The 20,362-nt window shown below is 45.9% G+C and overlaps 1 protein-coding gene across 11 annotated transcripts in view; it reads left to right on the top strand.

The window, feature by feature from the left end:
• LOC138580122 (C-type lectin domain family 2 member B-like) overlaps positions 1–20,362 on the top strand; it is a 283,857-nt gene that overhangs the window by 107,892 nt on the left and 155,603 nt on the right. For 7 of the 11 annotated variants that reach the window (XM_069650406.1, XM_069650412.1, XM_069650415.1 and 4 more), the window contains 2 exons: positions 12,961–12,999; positions 13,943–14,046. The exons of 1 other annotated variant lie outside the window; for it this stretch is intronic. In XM_069650406.1, the coding sequence (XP_069506507.1) occupies positions 12,961–12,999; positions 13,943–14,046 (143 nt within the window). The remainder of the gene's footprint in view (positions 1–12,960; positions 13,000–13,942; positions 14,047–20,362) is intronic. 3 more of the 11 variants (XM_069650414.1, XM_069650410.1, XM_069650407.1) reach the window with 1 other exon arrangement.

Raw genomic sequence — 20,362 nt, 5'->3', positions numbered from 1 at the left:
CTATCCTTTCTACAGCAGACTGTTCCATTAATGGGGCCAGGCCAAATCTGGCCTCCCTCTTTAATTAGTCGCACCTGACTACACTTGTCTCTCCCAAGCAGCAAAAAAGGCAGATGCAGAAAAGCACACTTTCAGTGAGTTGAGGATGCTGGAAGGTGCGGGAGAGATTGAGAGAGACCTAGTGAGCTACAGAAACCCTGGAAGAGCTGTAGGAGGAGAAAACCGCCCAAACACTGGCCCTTCTATTTGAGAGAGGACTGCAGTGTGGAGGAGGGAGCTGGACTTCCAGAAGGCAAGACCAGGGGCAATTGGGGTTGACTGGCGGTACCTACAGCAGTACTCCTCCCCTGGGGCCAGATAGGCGAACCCAGGTCCATGAGGGAAACATGCCCCTTGTGGCTCCTACAGCTCCCAAGACATGTAATGCCGTTTTGGGGAGCTTTGAAGTGGGAGAAAAATTCTCACAAGTGCATTCTGAGAATGGGAGTCCAAAAACATGTTTTAAGATTGTGAACGGGGAGACCCCTGTGAACTTTGTGAGAAGGGGCCGAGCCTGGCAGAGGGAGACCCCTGTGAACTTTGTGAGAAGGGGCCGAGCCCGGCAGAAGGAGACCCCCCTGAACTTTGTGAGAAGGGGCCGAGCCCGGCAGAAGGAGACCCCTGTAAACTTTTGTGAGAGAAACTGGCACCAGAGACAGAGTGGACCGGCACACTGTGGACGCTCATTTGAAGGTCTCTGGCTAGTGCCCCTCTCTCGAACCAGGAGAAACAACAAGTACCAAGAGGCACTAGGGAAGGCCGGCATGAGGTGTCGGAGTGGTCATATGAGGGTCGAACCAAACCCCTTGTACAGTCGAAAGTCTGACACATTGGGGGAGGCAAACGTGAACCAGACTGAGGGATGCCTGCAAATTGGGGTGAACCCTAACACACCCCAAAACATTGTGGTGAATTAACTGTGCAAAGCCTGACTGGGGGCTTAAAGAGAAAGCCTAACTGGAGGCTGATGCTCAGACTTAGGTAAAGAAAAGAACCTAAGGGGTATAGGAGGACTTTTTCATGAACTGTGAACTATAGCAAATGTGAACCCAATGCAGGGATGCCGAGAGATAACTAGGGGAAGGGAACCCGGCTTCCTGATGAGATTGTGACATATTGCTACTTTGGCAATTGTGAACCCAACTGAGGGATCCCTGCGAAGTAAGCTGAACAGTAATACTCCCGTGAACATTGTAACGACAAAAGTGAACCCGGCCGAGGAATGTCCACTGTGAGTGGTTGGTCTCAGCCCGACTGAGTAAGGCTATCGATGAGAGAAGGATCAGAGCCCGGCTGAGGGGGACCTTATGGTGAACAGTAATGACCCGACAGGAAGACTAGCAGAAGGAACTTTTGGGGTTTTGTAATTTTTTGGCATATAAGGCCCTCCGAGGTAAGAGACTTTGCATTAAAGAGACTTAGGCACAGAAGGCCCTGATATTGAAGAAAAGGAACTGTAAACTCATACTGGAGAAGTCCAGGAGTGTGCTCTGCTCCAGAGTCCCACCTCGCCCCGTGCTAAAAACGTGGGGAAGGGAGACCCCGGCCATAACATCCTGACTTATCATTTTGTCAACACTACTTTCTTTTCTGGTGAACATTATCTCACACTATTTTTGTAGCAATTGGCAATAGTTTTTTTTTTTTAGTGTAGGCCCTTTTATTTAACTAGAATCCACTAGGACGGTATTATTATTTGGTCGAAGCTTGCTCCAATCTTAGCTTTAGGTTTATATTATGCATTTATCTCACCCGTTTTTACAGTTTAATAAACACCCTTGAACTGTGATCACTTGTGTCTGTCTTGCTTTGATACCATACCTTCCTTACAGAAGGGATAGCGAATAGCATTCTGTTATTGGCGGGGAGCCTCATTTTTTGCATTTCATTTTTTTACAGTATTAGTGGGACAAATTGAAATAGCCTTTCTCAAACATTGACAATGCATGACGGGCACAGTAGGCTAAGCGGTGCAGGTTACAAAAGAAAAGCAAAGTCCAGGGATAAAAAGAATGACGGGTGGTTGAGGAAAATACAAACATTTTGAAATGTTTCGATACAGTTGCACGGTACGGATCCCAACGGGTGGAGAAGGCAGACCAAGCTCTTACTGCTGATCTTGATACCAATGATTCTGTTCCTCATTTAGTTTTCACAGTTCTGATGCGTCAAGCTGTGTGGTGGCTACAGGAATAGAAGGTGACATTGAGTATTTCAGGGAGATTTAGATCATCCTATAGTAATCTCATTGTCCAATGATCCCGTTGAATCGGTTTCAAACGATTTCACCCAAGACTGTGGCTAAACATGGAATTGTTCAAAACAGAATATGGATTTCAAAAATTCTAAAAGGAAGTATAATGACAAAACTAGAGTGCTGACAAAACATCTTTTTGAAAGAGAAATGTTTAATGGTGAAAAACAAAAAAGGAGATATTTAATGTACTCAAAAAGGGCAGGGGTGGTGTTCTGTGCTCCACACCGTTTGTTTGGATTCAAATCACAATTCGCAGAGAAAGGTTTTAATGATTGACGAAATGGTGCAGATCGGTTGAATGAACATGACAAATCAGATGAGAACAAATCATGTGTGCTTTCCTTAAAAGCAAGAGGAAAGACTTTGGGTAGGCTCGATGGGCAGCTCACAAAGCAAATCAGAGATGAAACCCAGTATTGGAGGAATGTGTTGAAAACAGTTGTTGCTGCTGTTAAGTTGCTTGGTATTCATTGGCTCGCCTTCAGAGCGAAAGAGGAACGGTTTTGTTCTGCACACAGTGGTAACTTCATGATGTTGTTTGAATTTGACCCTTTTATATCTAACCACGTTACCTGCTATGGCAATGCAGGAAAAGGGAGCACATCTTACCTTTCATTTACTAACTGTGAAGAGTTAATTAAGTTAATGGGTGTATCTGTGCTTAAAGAGATCATCAAGAAGGCAAAGATGGCAAAATATGTTTCCATTAGTGTTGACTCAACACTGGGTGCTCATTTTGATCAGCTCTCATTCATTTTGAGATACTTCAAAAGAGATGGGTCACCTGTTGAACGGTTTTTGCAATTCATCCAAAATCCGGGTCACAAATCAGAACAAATGGCAGAAGCAGACTTGACCACTCTTAAGTTGCATGATCTTGATCTTGCTAACTGTTGTGGACAGTCCTATGACAATGCAAGCAACATGCCTGGCCGTTACAGTGGATTGCAAACAAGGGTTATGGAGGGTAACCTACTTGCTCTTTATGTGCCATGCTCAGCACATTCACTGAACCTGGCCGGGAGAAATGCTGATGATTGCTGCAATAAAGCTACTTCATTCTTTGCTCTCCTACAATACCTGTGTGGTTTTCTCTGTATCCACTCACAGCTGGAAGATTTTGCAACCCCACCAATCCTCAGTTCCACATTCAATTGTATTAAAGAGACTTTGGCATAAAGAGACTTTCTTATTCATCCTGGTCAGCCTGTGAAGATGCCTGCCAAAGCCTAAATCATAATTGGGACCAAATAATCCAAGCTTTGACAACAATTGAACAGAGTCCAAGTACTAAAGCACAAATTGCGTGTAAGGAAGCTATAGTTCTTCCACGAAAACTGGCACGCTTGGAGACTGCAATCCTGTCCACTGTGTGGGGAACTATCTTCAAAAGAGTTAATGTTGTTGGCAGAAAAACTGCAAGGCATTGACGTTGTTACGGTGTTAGAACTGTACTCATCACTGATTCAGTTTGTGAAGGATGTTCGAGAGCTTTTCCCAACCTATGAGTCTAAAGCTTTGCAAAAATCAACTGTAAAAGGTTAAGAACTGAAGGTTAAAAGGGAAAAAGGAACTGAGTAGTGAGTCAACAAATACCAGCATGTCCCAAGAAGATTGAGGAAGAAAAGATTTCAGGGTGAACATATTTTATGTGATCTGTGACCACTTAATTTCTGAACTGGAGTGAAGAAAAGCTGCATATGATACCTTCTATGGGATTTTTTTTTAAACTCTTTATTGTTTTACAACATTAACCAAAAACCAAAGACAAACAAAGCATAACAATCATACTGGCACTCCTTGTGAATTCCGCCCTGCATCGTCATTCTTCATGGCACGGTCCTGTGGCCGTGCTCTGTGGTCAATGGCCAACCCTCCTGTCTAGTCCAATCTCAGGTCTATTTCCTTGTATTCCCCATTGCTGGGGGTACTCCGCGCGTCTGCCAGTTCTCCTATTTGTGCTCTCCCGCTCCTTCATGGTCGTCTGTGCCGCTCTCCTCCCTCTGTCCATATAAATCCTGGGAGTTCCATTCAAGTATTTTATGTCCACTCTCCCCTCCTGCACTCTGCATAGCCCTTGTCCACAGCGCTGTTTCTGCCACCACCCATTTCTTTAGATCTGCCCACCATGAGCCTACGCTCGGTCCGGAGTTGGAGATCCCAGCCATTGCTATACAGCACTTCCCCAGAATGCAAGCCACATCTTTCATCTTGGCCAGATGTGTTCATTGCCTATCGCCTCTGGGAAAAGGGACCCAAGAGGTAAGAATCAGGGTTCCATGCTTGCATATGAATTCTGCCCCCTCCACTCTTTGTTTGATTCCCTCCCAAAACATCTTTATCACCGGGCAGGTCCAAAACATGTGCAGCATGTCAGCTCCCTCCTTGGCGCAGCGTGGACAATTCCGGGGCTCTACAGTCCCCATTGCTGTCATTTTGTTGGGTGTGGGATACGCTTGGCGCATGAGGTATAGCTGCGCTTATTTAAATCTTGCATTCCTGGAACACTCTCCTTAACAGCGTTCCCTCGGGTATATCATACCATGCATTTAGCATCCCCCCTGGGTCCTCGTCATCCGGGAGTCGGGCCATCTTTTATTGATTTTCTGCACTATACGGTTGCGTAGTATGAACTGACCACTGTGTATGTTGTGCTCCTCCATCAGCTGTTGGAATTCCGCCCATTGTCCTTCCTTTCTCAGGTCTCCTATCTGAGCAACGTCTTTAGATTCCCATTGGGATCTATATAATGCGAGGGTCTGTGTATCTGCACCTACGAATCCCACAAGTGGGATCTTTGCGGAGTAGAGATTCTGTGCCCCCTGGAGTTTCCATGCTTTGCTCCACAGGGTCTGGCCCAACTTGACCAAATTACGTAGGGTCATGGTCACGGTCTTGTCGATCCATAAGATTTCCCTCAGGTAATATTGCTTCAGCGCCGGCTGGAAGAGTAGTGAGTCTACTGAGGTCTCATCCCCCAACCATTTGACCACAAATTGCAGATGCCCAGCAAGGTAATACCACTCAAAGTCTGGAAATCTGATGCCTCCTGCTTCATAGTCTCTTTGCAAAGTGTTCAGCGCAATCTGATTCCTCTCTCCCCCCCCACAGGAATGCCTGTGCCGTTGTGTTAAATTGTGTAAAGAATGCCTTGGGTATTAGGTTTGGAATATTCGTGAAGTGGTACGGCATGCGTGGCAGTACAGTCATCTTCAGCAAGTTCGCCCTCTCCATCATCCCTAGCGGGAGTCTCTTCCAGAAGGTCATGGCCTTCTGCGTCTTCTTGAGGGCCACCCGTGTATGCGTAGCCCGGGTATCGTGGTGCACTTCTATCCCCAGGTAGCGGAAGGAGTGTGGTTCCCATGTGAGTCCCAGGTCTGGCAGTTGTTTCAAGGGGACCCATCTTAGATCGGACAAGGGCAAAAGTGAGGACTTATCTTTATTGATAACTATTCCTGAAAGTCTGGTGTACGCATCTATCGCTTCCAATAGGCATGGAATTGCCCGCAGGTTCCCCACGAAGAGAAGGAGGTCATCTGCATATAACGAGATTTGGTGTATGACCCCATCTATATCTCCCCCAGTGTCCCCGTATTCAGCTCTAAGAAAGACTGCCAATGGTTTGAGGGCCAGTATATACAACATTGGTGACAGTGGGCAACCTTGCTTTGTGCCTCTATAGATCGTACAAGCCTCAAAGATAGTTTCCCAGATTTCATCCTCGCTCTGGGATTCTTATAAGGTAGCTTAACCCATCGGAGGAACCCCTCCACTATCCCAAAGCGAGCGAGGACCCTCAACAACCACTCCCAATTCACAGAGTCGATGGCTTTAACAGCGTCTAGTGACGCTATAGCGCCTTTGCCCCGTCTCTGGTTCGTTTGGTCCACCTCATGGTGTAGTCTTTGTAGATTCTACGTTGTGTTCCGTCCCGGGACATAGACCGTTTGGTCCGGGTGAATTGACATGGGTATTACCTGCTTGAGCTGGTTGGCGAGCACTGCCATGAGGATTTTGGAGTCTTGGTTAATTAGGGAAATTGGCCTATAGGAGGCGCAGTCTAGTGGTGATTTCCCTGGTTTCATGATGGGTATGATGACCGATTCTGACATGCTATCTGGCAACTGCCCTTTTTCGAATGCCTCTCAACAGTCTCGATGCTAAGGTGCCCTTGTATTCCTTATAAAATTTGCCCGGGAGCACATCGGGTCCCGGGGCTTTGCTGGATGGTAGCTCAGCAATTACTGTCTCTAACTCTTCCACCGTGAGGGGAGCATCAAATATTTGGATCTGATCTTCTGCTAGCTTTCGGAGTCTGATTTCCGCCAGGGTGTCAGCTATATCCTCTGTCTCTGCTGCTGGATAAGGAGCATACAATTGCTCATAAAATTGTGAGAATATTTTGTTAATACCCTCCTGGGTTCTAACCTCCACCCCTGCTCTGTCTTTTATCACATTAATGGGTTTTTTCTCGCACTCCTCCTTGGTGAGCCAGGCCAAAAGCCTGCTGGGCTTATTCCCCTCCGCGTGCAGCCGCTGTATGCACTTCCCATAGGTACTTCCGATAATCCAACCTCGCCAGTCTCTCTCAGATCTCGACACATTTCAGTCTCAACCTCGTGAGTTCCCCAGGCTCCTTCCCCGTTACGCCCGCTTGGCATTTGGCTGCTTCTATCCCTCTCTCCACCTCCCTGAGATCTGACAGGGCGCGTCCCCTTAGTTCTCCCGTTTTCCCCATTTCTGCCCCTCTTACCACCATTTTAAAGGCATGCCAGATTATACCGTTGCTCTCTACGCTTCCTACATTGAGCTCGAAGTACTCATCTATCGTGTCTTGCATATGTTCCTGTAACTCTCCCTCCTTCAATGACTCCGCTCTCAACCGCCACATCGGTATAGAGGCCTTCCTATGAGTGTGTGCTCATGTTGCTAGCAGTGGTGCATGGTCTCACAGTGTCCGTGCCTTAATGTTAATCTCTGTGAATGGGCCCAGAGATTCTGTGCCTGTGAATAAATAATCTATGTGTGTGAATATCCTGTGGGGGGCGATGTGGTGTGTGTACCCTCTGCTTTGTCCATGCACCTTTCTCCAGATGTCCTCCAGGTACAGTTGGGTCAGAATAGTTTGTAGAGACTTTGCTGGCGGTGCCGGCCTCTTGTACTTGTCATCAGATCTGTCCATAAGCAGGTCAAGTGTGTAGTTAGTCACATACCCAGATGAACGTCGCCTCTCTGTATTGGGCCAGCTTGGGTGCTATTTTCCTGAAGAACCCTGTTGTATCATGATTTGGGGCATATGTGTTTATCAAGCATATCTCCCTGTTCTCCAGCATTGCGTGTAGTATCACATGTCTGCCTTCCGGGTCGTTTTCTTGCTTAATCAATTGAAATGGGACCCCTCGGGCAGCCCATATCAGTACTCCCCTGGAGTAGTTAGAGTATGTCGAACTGTACATTTGCCCCCCCTCCCCCATTTCTTGGCTACTTTGGTTTGCTTCTTAGGCGTTAGGTGAGTTTCTTGTAACAGAGCGATTGTAACCTTCATCCAGTTCAACCATGCGTACACCCTGAGTCTCTTGACATTAGCGTTGAGTCCCCTGACGTTCCAGGTTGCGATGGTTACCTCGTCCAGGCCCATTTTTGTATTGTGCCCAGTGGGCCAGCCTTTCACCTGTCCCTCTGCAAACCCGCACACCTGATACTCATTGCTCTGGCCCCAGTCTGTGCTGTCCTACCACCCCTTGGGTATGTTGTCTTCATCCTCCCGTTAATGCCGTTCTGCGCTGATGTCGTCAGGGACCCTGGACTAGAGAGACCTTCCTGTCTTGGCTTGTTTCGGTCCTCGTCAGTTCCTTTGCCACTATCACTGTGCCTTTTATTTAGTTGTGTGCGGTTTCCTCCACCATTCGTACCTTCCTCCAACCAACTAAATGACCATCTAATTACAACAGATAAACAAATACCCAGCCACCCCCACCCTGCTTGGGCCTCGCTGCTTCTCGTGCTTTGCCCACTGAGGTGGGACCGGCCCGCAGCAGCGTGATGCCTTGAGACTGACATCCAAACTAATAGAATTCTTTGGGGTTTCATGTCCTGTCGTCTCCCGCGACAGGACCAAAGCTCTACGCTCCTTTGTTTTTATTCCATCTGGCTTGCATAACGTCTTTGGCGTCAGAGCTGTTTTTTTCCCCAGATAGGCTAATTCCTGCTGTCTCTGAGGTGGGTTCCCATCATTGTTATTGGCATTCCTGGGTCTCTGCTGCGGGATACCCTGTTGATCCATCCATGCATGAGCCTCTTCTGTTGTCTCAAACAAGTGTGATCTGCCCTCTCGTATTACCTTCAGTTTTGCCGGGTACAGGAGCATGTAGCGCATACCAGCTCCTTTAAGGCATTCTTTGGTGGGGCTATATCATGCCCCTTGTCTCTGTACCAGCACTGTGTGGTCCGGGTATATCGTTATTCTGGAGGAGTTTCTAGTTATCACTCCCCCTTCTCTTGAAAATGTGAATATTTTCTCCCGATCTTTGTAATTCAATATGTTCGCGATCATAGATCTCGGGGAAGCCCCTGGTTGGGCTCAACATAGTTTGTGGGGTCCTTGCCCCCTTTTGCTTCCGGCAGCCCAGCAAACCAGATATTCTTCCGCCGGGCCCTCCCTTCTGCGTCCTCTGCCCTCTGTTCCAGGATCTTCACCCGTTGTAGCACATCTATCATTTGGGTCTGTTTGGTCACAACATCCGTGGTATTTTGCTGCACCTGCTGTTCCGCTGTGCCCATTCTGTCCGCCAGGGTCTTCACGTCTTGCCGGAGGAGACTCATGTCCACCATGACTGTGTCCATTTTGTTTTCCAGAGACGCCTTCAGGGCTGCTATAGCTGTGTCCAGCTTGCTTTCCAGAGATGGCTTCAGGGCTGCTATAGTTTCTAGAATTGGGCTCCCGCCATCACCCCCCCCCCCTTCCTGTGCGGAGCTGGTTGAAACCATGGTTGCAGCCGATGGAGTGGGTTAGCTCTTGTCAGACTTCCTGGCGAAAGAGTCAATACTGGTGTGTATACATCTACCCCTCTTTGAATTATTTTGCATGCTTTGCTGTGTAACCTTGTGCAGCATCTGACCCTTCTTCTCCTTGTCAGGCAGCCTCCCAGGGTTCCCTTTGTGCACCTGCTGATTTATCTTAAGACCTGGTATTTGATGCCCTCTCCAGCTCCTTCTTTTCCAGTGCTCCGCTGACCCGTGCAATGCCCCGCACCGGCAGTCATGCTGCTGACAGTGTGGCTGCTCTTGTCAGCCCGGGTCCTATTCCCCGGTCTTCGGGAACCGCATGACTCTTGCTGTTCTCGGTGTGTTCATGGAAGGCACTTGCCGCTGGCTTCTGTAGACAGTCTGTCTCCAGCAGCTCTTCATCCCGTTGGCCGCCCTCGGGTCCTTCAGTGCTACGGCTCTCTTCTGGAGATCACGCAGCTTACGCCCGCCATCTTGGATTTGGTGGGTAAAATTCTTAGCGTGTTATTTCTTCTTGATTCCTCCTCCGATTATTGGCTGCAAGCCCCCCAGCTGACCACTGGGTGCTCAGACACCTGCACATGTGTTGTAGCTGTATTTTGTAGTCGTTCAAGCCAGTTTGTTCGGATGTGCTTAAGGATCACACGGGAGCTCTCGAGCTTCACCTCCTACCACATGGTCACCAAGCCACGCCCCCCGTCTACAGGAAATTTAAGTTCCTTGTCAATTTTACAAAAAGTGAACCATCAACAGTAGCGGAACATGCTAAGAACATGTGGAAGTGCTACTGTAATGACTTGGAGGAAGACATTTTTGTCGAAGAATTCCTCCATTTTTTAGCAAACCTCCTAAACTCTGCTGCAGAAGATAGCTCTGTGCTATATATGCCTAGAAGATTAAGTCCAAGAGAACTTCACAATATTTATAACAATGTGTGCATTGCCATTAGAATATTATTGTGCACACCACCAACTTAAAATGTGTCAAGAATGACATGCGGTCAAGAATGGGTGAATACCGAGTAAATGCACTGACTCTGTTAGCTATTGAATCGGAACTTGCAAAGTCTTTAGCTTATGATGACCGTATCAACCAGTTTGCCACACAGAAAGCGTGACGCAAACCACTGTAAAACTATGTTTAAAACTGTTTCACGATGCACATAATGTAACTTCTGTTTGAGGTTTAGACTTGATTACAAGAAACTGTGGCCACTATAGAGTCATTAGTGTGTGATTCTGTGGCATCCTCTCTAACCAGCCAGAGCCGTGCACGCAGACTAAATGCTTACCTACTTAATGTTATCACACCTGGCATTCATGCTGCTGCACCATTCTGTTTATAAGTAACATTAATTTATCATATAATAAATCAAGGAGCAGTTTAAACAAATAATAAAATTAATGTATTCTGCACATCAAGTATGTCATGTAACAATTTCGTGTACTATTAGAGCAACCTATGGAACCATCAATTTGAATAGATGTAGCTAATATGTAGCTAATATCGGTCTAACTGTGGTGATCTGCAGCAGTTATTTTCCCATTATCCCTTGCACTTATTGGCGTGTGAGACCATCATTGACAGTGAATGTGTACGCTGGTGTTTTCCAGCTCTTTGCAAATGATTATCCATTACTCTGGTCTGAATGTGACTAATGACAATCTAGAACAGTCCAAACCGTGCAACCAAAATTATTCCGAGCTTAAGAACTCTTTGGAATGTCCTATTTTTCACAGGTGGAGCTCATACAAGTCAGTTAAAGATGCACATGTCACCAAGACATGTCTGTTAGTCGTAAGCTCGTTCTTGTTCTTACAGAGACTGTGAAATCGTTTGGAGGGATCAATGACATTCCAGGTATCACACATGGCTAGTGTAGGGAGCCTGTTTAGTCGCATGAGTAGCAGCGTCTTTCTGTAGCGAGGGGAGGGATGTTGTAGTAGGTAGTTTTACGCTCACCTGATATCCCGGGGGCGTCTGGAATGCTCTGAGATCTGGAACCCTGGATGCGTAGTTGCCCAGTGCTGAATAATGACTCTTAGTTATTTGTAGGGTGAGCTATCCGTCCTGCGTTTCTTGTGCAATGGCGCTTGACAATTGTTGGCGAGCTGCCCGAGTTGCTTCACTGGTGCAGTATGCCTTCCTTGGGCCCAGGCCTGCTGTGACCCTGAATCTGCTGGTAGGCAGGTAGGTTTGTTAATTGTAAGTCCTTGTTCTGTGTCTGGTGGGAATTCATTAATGTCTTTATCTCCTTCTTTTCAGGTGCAAAGGTCTTGATGCTGGCGTGCCGGATGGAGAGGCACGTTTCTAGGTAAGAGAAAGCGCAAAGGGCAGCACCTTTATTGTCTTTTGAAGCTAACCTGTGTTTTCTTCTTCTTCTCACAGGCCGCTGTGTTGCTGCGAGTGGATGAGAGCGCGATGAAAAACAGGCCCCCTGGAATCCGTTAAGGTAGTACAGCGCTGTGCGGTTGTTTAATATTGAAAGTGAACCTGAATATGTCTCTTTTCCTTTGCAGATGTTGCTGTGGTGCACCGGATGGAAGCGTGGCGTAGCGCGATGGAATTCAGGTAAGACTAATGGAATTCGATCTTTTGGAAGCGCGCGTTCTAATATTGTTTTTCCCTTTCTCGTTATTGCAGGTCGCAATGTTCGAACAGCAGCTGTGGTAGCGGTTTGCCGGAAGTCCTTAAGCTAGTACTCACAGGTGAGTGATGTTTCTTCTTCTCTCGGTTTCCACAGATTGCAGCCCACTTGAGCTGCTGAGTGCCGGATGATGTTTTCTAGGGGTAAAATACAATAATCTTGTTCTTTTTCTTGCAGGATTACAGGAAGATGCTGAAGACCAGGAGCTTGACACGGTGAGCGTCACGCTGCTGGTTGCAGAATAACACAAAGCATGTTCTGCAGTCAGGGTGTGGTTTATATAGCCCAGGTAAAATAGTACCAGGGAAAGTAGTTCCAGGCCTGCCACACCCAAAACACTAGACCGCATGGCTTGGTTCTCAGAACTAGACTGTGTGGGTGCTTCCATGTTGGATTTAAAGGCCCATGTACATAAATGGGACCTACTTTAATAGCCCTTCTTTCCTACATATGAGCTTGGTGCCAAAGGCGCCAGGACTGGCTCCAGGAGCCCTTTTGCAGTGGTTTTAGGGCCCTCAGGCTTCTGGTGGGAGCCTGCTTGTGGCACAACTTGTGCCCCCTCAAAGTGGTAATGACAGGTAGCCCTGGGGTCTCATGAATGTGAAGTTCAGCTTCACAAAGGTACTTGAACATTTCAGTTGAGACACATGCTTGTGGTTACACATCCAGTTTGATATGATATGATGAGGTATTTATAACGCGCCTATACACAGGTTTCTCTCTTAAGCTAGGGATCTGTGTATACTTAAGATCGCGAGAGAGAAAGAGATGGAGAGGGGGGGAGAGAGTGAGAGAGAGACCATCAGACTCTGTCTGTGTCCACTAGCTGGTCGCGCATTTCTGTCCAAACGGAACACTGGACTCCGGATCTGATAATGGCCTGCTCTTGGGCTGCCTTTCAATTTCTGCAGAGTTGTGGACACCAGAGTTAGCGAATGTTGAATTGCATAGTATCTGACAAATTGCAGATTGGTACTAGAAAACACCTAATTGTGTATCTTTTTTTTTGCAGCCTCGTATATTGAGGGACAGTGCGGTTGTACCCCTGTTTGTAAGTGTGGGGTGTCTCTGCTGTGGAGATGTTACTCCTCATGGAATTTCTGTGCTGCTTCTGAAAACCTGCACACCCTCTATACCACAGACACCACACACATGCCCTCAGTTATCTTTTTCCACACACCCTGACGCATCGCTCTCTGGCTCTTTCTTTTTGCCTTTGGGATGCTCTTAGGATCATTGCTAGGCACACACGTCTTTTTGAGGGATCCATCGAAGTGTAATCATTTCTTGCCTATCTGGCTGCACGATGCCGCGTGCCACAAAAGCTGCATGGGGGTGTTGTTCTAGCAGGGTCTTCCAACCCCCTCCACCCTGCTGCCGGACCGTTAAAAAGCCTCCTCCTCCTATCATCTAGTAAGACTGGAGCATTGCATTTCTCAAATCACTCTTCCAAACCTGAATTGAAGGTTCCAAGATACTTTTCTGGAAAATCCAGTTTATACCGACACAGGTTTCATGCAGCCTCAGGTACATCTTACATCACAACATGACATTAACTTGCCTTTAGCGAACTTCATCTCCTGAAGAAAGACTTCACCCTGTGGTTTGTGATGTGTGTGCTACCGTCCTTCCGCGTTTTCTGTGTATGTCTTTGTCAAAACAGTTATTGTTCAAATGAGTCAAACCACTGCTTTTGCCACTGAAATAACTAAATCCCATGCTTTTCTTTCTTGGTAGAATAGGTGGGTATCTGGGGAAGGGTTGGGGATAACCTCCTGGAAATGTCACCTGTCCATTATCTAAACTTTCAAAAACTATCTAAAATATTTTGCCTCTCCACTCACTTAATTTACCAGCAGACTGTTAATGTCCTCGTCTTTGACTCTGTTGGTCCACAACATTTAACGGATGAGCTTCTTACGCTTCCTAACAGCAAACAAATAAATCAATGCTTCTTGGCTGTGATGATAATTGCTCTTTATTCATCATTTCAGGAGGCCATCAAGCGCATCAAGACCATTATTGAGCCTTGGATTGTGCTGCGGAAAGGAGGCGATGGATGGCGATGGGTCAATGGAGACGCATTTTCTGATTCTTTGTGAGTGCTTGCTAAAGAAATTGTGTTCTGCTTCCATCCAAAATTCCAGACCTAAAGCGTTACATGTGAGCATTTGTCATGCTGCAAGCTGATGAGTATTTAGTGCATCATAGCATGACACACAACCTAGTCCTGCAATTGCAGGTGGTGCTCCCTGTCAGGAATGTTGTGCTGTTGAATGACGATCAGTGGCAGAGTTGTGGCTCTTGCGTTGGCATGCTTGTTGTTTGAGGTCAGTATTTCCAAGGTGTTCATAGTGCTGTGGGTTGATCCCATACTTTGTGTTGTGTTATACGGATGATTAGCAGATCAGAATTACAGGGCGTTCAGTAGCAATGCCTGCAAATTAAGAGGGGTGAGCTGGTAGGACTCCTGGTGCATGAAATCCCATGAGGACCTCTGTCATCGTCTGACATTATGAAGGGAGATGGAGAGACCCCAAGAAAACGACTCCAGACAGAGTCAAGACCGCTGGGAAAAGAGAGAAGAGCTCCCGATACTCCAATGTCAAGGGAGATCCCTCTTCCCTTCGACACAGATAATTGTAATGCTCCCCAATTACAAGCATTCTGTTACCTTCTCCAGAGAATATTAGAATGGCTGAACAACCGGTAGGAGCCTCTGTAGTCGGGATGCCCAACAAGGAAAACAGCAGCTTGGCTGACACCCCACAAAATAGAAAGGTCTCCTGCACCTCTGAGACAGAACACTGTGAGGTTTGAGTCCCAAAGTGTCCTAGTCTCCACTTTGGACAATACTCCCATTCCATCTGGGAAAGATAGATTTTCTCCTGAGGAGATACTATCCCATAGACCATCCTCCGCCATAGGAGGCAGGCTGAATCCCTCATGGGAAGAATGTGAACTCCCTCCAGAGCATTGCTTTTTTGGCCAGGAGGAACAAATACCATCCACCCCAGGGACACCAATCAGTGACTAGAAACACCCGATAATCCTAAGGGTAGTGGACTAAGTTTTGATACCTGAGAAAAAGGGGGTGAAACCAAAGACATACTATCTATCCTACCCCCATTTCATTCCATAGATCAAAAGGAATGTTTCACTTGTGGAGAGTATGGTCATCCGACAAGGAATTTCCCCTTAAATAAAATGGATCTCCCTTCCACACCATCATTAAAAGATCCCAGTGAAGCTGAACGATCCTATGCAAGTATTCTCTATATCCTCTATTGCCGACCCAGTGAGGTGCTATCAGAGAAGAGAGAGACCTGTGTTTTCCTATACTCCGGGAAAACAATACCTATAAAGTCCCAGCTGTCCTAAAAGGGAAAACTATTTGGGCCCCAATTGGACACTGGGAGTAAGGGTTGTGCAATACGAGCAGACTTGCTTCCTCATGGATGGAAGCAGACCGGAAAAGAGAGTAGACTGTGTCCATGTCCATGTTGAGTGACACCCACAAACCCAAATCACCATCTAGGGTAGAGGATTATATTTTGTGGCCAACGTAATTCCTGACCTACAGGCCCAATAAGTTATAGGGAGTGATGCGCTGCAATTTGATCAATGGGTACCACAAGTGGCTCAGATTAGAATCAAAACATACAAGGCTATACTCCCCCCACCTAGAGGATTTGGAACAGGAGAACAAATATGAAGAGAGAGCCATTCTCTCAAGGGAAGCCCAATTCACAATGTAAAAAGTTGCCCTTATGTAGGAATCCCAGTTCTAAGGGAAGGGTATGTGATGAATCCAGTGGAATCATCACAGATTCCCCAGTGGTGACCTCCTCCCACGTGGCCAGGGGACGGCAGCCGCTACCTGATGCTGAGCCTGGTGGGTATTTGAGGGAGGATCACATGGGAGGAGACAGCTACCAGGGAGTTATGGTGTCTTCACTGGAGAAGACTATTTATTCCCCGCTTTCCCACAAAGAAGACCAGCTGACATCTAAGACCTTAATGGCCTATTGTCGGCTAACAGTATCACTTCACTAAACTTCTTTGGCCAGAAATCCCATCTTTGACTAAAACACACGCAACCCGCATATGGCACCCTTTGTTTCAGGTATCCCCTTATCTAAAATCCCTTGGAAACACCATTTAAGAGGCAACACATCCATACCATCTTTTTCTAATGTACCTTCAGGTGAGAACCCTAAGAAAAAACACTTAAGAGTTAACACTTGCACAACACCTTTTTTTGATATTCTCTTATGTGAAATCACGATGGAAAACCAAATGAGAGTTGAGAATACAAAATCATCTATGGACCCCAACTCCCATAATCACTCAGGTACTGGGACGAGGAAGGTTAGTGAGAAGTTTGTGCAAAGGAACAGGAACTCGAAGTATCACACGCAGGCTAGTTTATTTGCCATACCTTCAGTGCAACAGATGTTTAAAGATGGAAAACGCACTATGGAGGTGAGCTGTGCAGGAAAGGATGTGACTCAGGACTCACGACCATGGAGAAGGCAGCCGGAGGAAGAGAAGGTAGATGCCTGCAAGTCAAGAGGGTCTTGGAAACTAGAGGCGCCGCGTTGAAGCTCCTGGAGGTCAAACGGCTCTCTGAAGCAGCACTCTTTGTTCCCAAATGGAAAGGGAAGCCAGCGAGTCACTGCACAGCCACGTAAGCAGACGGAGCCAACCTGCAACAGCGCAAAGATGATCAGAAATGCAGGAAAAGCCAGGTTAGTCTACACAAAGCAGAAAGGGATACTGGGGCATTCCGACAAGCGCAAGAACACAGATTGTTTGAATGTTATGAAATTGCTAATGTGGGCCAATCCCACAGATTACAGAATCAATACCCAATAAGAAGAATGTTTGAATGCAGCCAACACAAAGTAAGAAGGATGTTTGAACGTTGTCAAGATAAAGTCCCAAGGCAAACCCCAACCCAATACAGATGCATGAAATGCCAATGTAGGGGACAGGTTTGAACAAACATTGCTAAATATAGATATACCAAGCACGTCACGGTATATGCTATTTTGATGTAACTAAAGAACTTAGAAACATATAAGAAGTCCTGGCAGGTGAGTATATCAGGCATTTGAGATTGAACCAAGATTTCTGGCAGGAGAGTATATCAGATAATCTGCAAACCTACAAAAGAAGCCCTGGCAGGTGAGTATACCAGGCCATTAAGATTGAACCACGATTCCTGGCATCGAAGTAGACCAGGAATTTCCAAACCTACAATAGGTTTCACAGAAAGACCTGTACAGAGCTTTACTACTTTAACAAGAATTTTGTGAGCCTAAAGCAGGTCTAAAGGAACAGTTACTTAAAGGAACCCTTTTACAATCCTATTTTGAAAAATCTTGGGGAAGGGAAACATCCTCTGGGTCCAAGGGCCTTTTACCTTGGAAAACATGTTCATTGGAGTTATTACTTTTGGTTTCTGAACACTTTTGCCATCATCAAGGCGAAGACATTTTCTTGCACCTTTTGTTATTTTGTTTGTAGTGTGAGGACCAGGATAGGATGTTTTGGACAAAAGGACAGATTATTAGTTACAGACTTCCTGACACAGACGGATCCTTAGTATTGCTTTATACGTAGGGAAATTCCTCCTTAGAATAAGGCTAGGTCAGGACATCATGCACAAGCCAAAGGCTGGTTCCAGGAGGTCAAATGACAACTGTTACATACAGCCAAGGACTCTGAGAGGATCAAAGTTGGAATCCTAACTCCAACTACCAACAAAACAGTGATGGTTGTGAACAAACTTGATCAACCATTGAAAATCACTTTTTTTGGGAAGGCAAAGAAACCAAGAACTGTTAAATATGACAATTACTACCTTGAGTTTCCACCTGAGGACAAAGACTGTCCTGGATTTCCACCGTCTTTGACTTTGTCTATGGACTATTAGCGCATAAGGAGTTATGAAAAGAGTGATTTCCTTATTACACTAGGGGATTTGTCCACCTGATGAATGATGCTGTAATGAACCGGTCTCAATTTGACATGCTATTGTTCCAAGAAACTTGTTGCGAGACTCCTTTGTGTAAAAGTTATATCCAGCTGTAAAAGGTGACAAGGGCACTGCGCATTCTTATAAAAACACATTCATGTGGACATTTTGAGGCATAGGTCACCTAATCCCTAGGCTGCTGGGTGACCAGAAGGTAGCCTCAGTGGCGGTTTTCATTAATTTGTATTGGAACCCTGACAAAGTAGGATGTGATGCATTCATTGAGGAGGTGATGCAGGTGATTGATGAAGCAAGGGTGGAGTGGGGAAAACCCATCAATTATATTGGTGGGAAACTTAAACATCAAATATGTTTCGTTGGAGGGTTCAATAGAATGTGGCGGAAGGGCAAAACCCTCCAGCGATCTAAGAGTAAAACTCTGGCTTCAAGAAATGCAGAGTAGGGACCTACTCATGTTAAACAGCAATACAAAGGGGACATGCCTGCCGGGTTTACCCGCGGCTGTGGTTTAGCAAAGGCAATATTAGATTACTGCATTGTCTCCGGTAACATCCATCAAGAGATGGAATCCATGATAGTAATGGCAATGAAGAGTAGCGATCATTCCCTGCTTAAAATTATTTGGGCCGGCGCCATTAGATCTGGCTGTATCAACCAAGGCACATTGACTGACATCACACAAGGGCGAAATCGTATTCGCCTTTTCAGAGAGGATGTTCTCGAAGCATCTTCATTGTTGCAATTGAGACTGGATGCAAATAATGGGGCCCCAAATTGTGTGCCTTTATTGGCCAAGTACAAGCAGGTGTTGAGGTGCGGATTCAGACTAGTCTTTATCCAAAAGCATAGGTTCAACAACAGATTGGTGACTGAACGCAAGAAATATAGAGCTGATTTGAAGTCCATAGAAAATCTGCCATTGATTAGTCGTGTGCCTAGCAAAAAAAAGTGCCAACAATATAAAAACTGATTGCAAAGTTTTTGAGCTGAACGCATGCAGGAGCATGGGAGGAATATGCTGGGAATACCAGACTCACATGTGAGTGGATCAATAACTCTCCCAGTAAATGAACAAGGGTGGATCGAACACTTCAGCTCACTCCTAATGGATAAGAGAATTGATCCCCTTCCCCAACACCCTGGAAAGCTATTTGTGTGGGACTGGAAGTTAGAAAAATCCTAAGTCCGAGAGGTGATCTTAAAACTCTCCATGTCCAGGGCCCCTGGGCCAGACAGGCTCTCGAATTATACACACAAGCAGGCGCCAGAAGAGTGGCGGAATTTGTCTATATTCTCTTCTGTAAAGTCTTAAAAGAAAAACAAATTCCGATGACTTGGAAAATGGCTATTATTATGCCTATTTTTAAAAAGGGGTTAGGAACTGATCCTGCTAACTACCGGCCTATAGCCCTTCTTGACAGCCTGAGAAAAATGTTTGCATCTATTTTATTAAAACGCCTGTCAAGATGGGCTATTGATGCAGAGTTGTTTTAGAAGTATTGGAAATCTTGCTGAATCTGCTAAAGCTCCAATCCATTAATGGCAAGAACAAGTTGTATATTGACTTTTTAGACCTGGAGCAGACATTTGACAGCATGAATCAGGAACACCTGTGATCCAAATTGAGGGACTGGAATTGGCCGGAGGAGCATCTGGAACCTATGGAAGCCCTTTATACAGACTCAAATATGCAGGTTCCTCTGAACAGCCAGAGATTGTTCTCGAAAAAGAATTAAGGTTAATAGGGATTTAAAGCAGGGCTGTGCCTTGTCCCCTATCCTCTTTAATCTTTATATCTCTGAAATGCGAAAGTCTCAGGAGATGATACAGGGACTCCCTCCTAAACTCAATGGGATTCCAATCCCTTAGATGGTTTAGGCGGATGACCTGCTAGTGATTGATAAAACACTGATACGACACCAAAGGCAGTTAAATGCCCGTCCGTCTTACATGACCATAAATGATCTGTGCGTCAACGAAAAAAATCAAAGATTTGGATATTTAATGGGGGAAACAGCTGGAAGAAGTCCCAGAAATTCTGATGGTATGTTAACCACTACCCATTGGAATGCGTAGACTACATGACTTATTTGGGAGTCTGTGTTAATTCGAGTGTGGCAGAAACACCACAGGCAGACCTTTTGCGATCCAAAGTTAGAAATCTCAGGTATGGATTTACATCAGCGATTTGGCAAGTTTTCTATGACCCCATTGATTACATTCCATACTCAAATGGTAATCCCAATTCTATTTTACAGGGCCCAAACATGTTTAAATCTCATTGGCAACTGTGGGAAATTCTTGAAGGCATCTTTTGGAAGCAAATTTTAGGGCTTCCAAGGAGCCTACCGATGGCTTCTATATGCTTTGAACTTGGTCTTCAGCTCTATATGCTATCTTCCTGTGGAAG

This window comes from Ambystoma mexicanum, chromosome 3p, assembly GCF_040938575.1.
Source record: "Ambystoma mexicanum isolate Mex_15411 chromosome 3p, UKY_AmexF1_1, whole genome shotgun sequence".
Classification (NCBI taxonomy): Eukaryota; Metazoa; Chordata; class Amphibia; order Caudata; family Ambystomatidae; genus Ambystoma; species Ambystoma mexicanum.
Note: the sequence above shows the minus strand (reverse complement) of the source record. Positions and strands in the feature narration are given on the sequence as shown.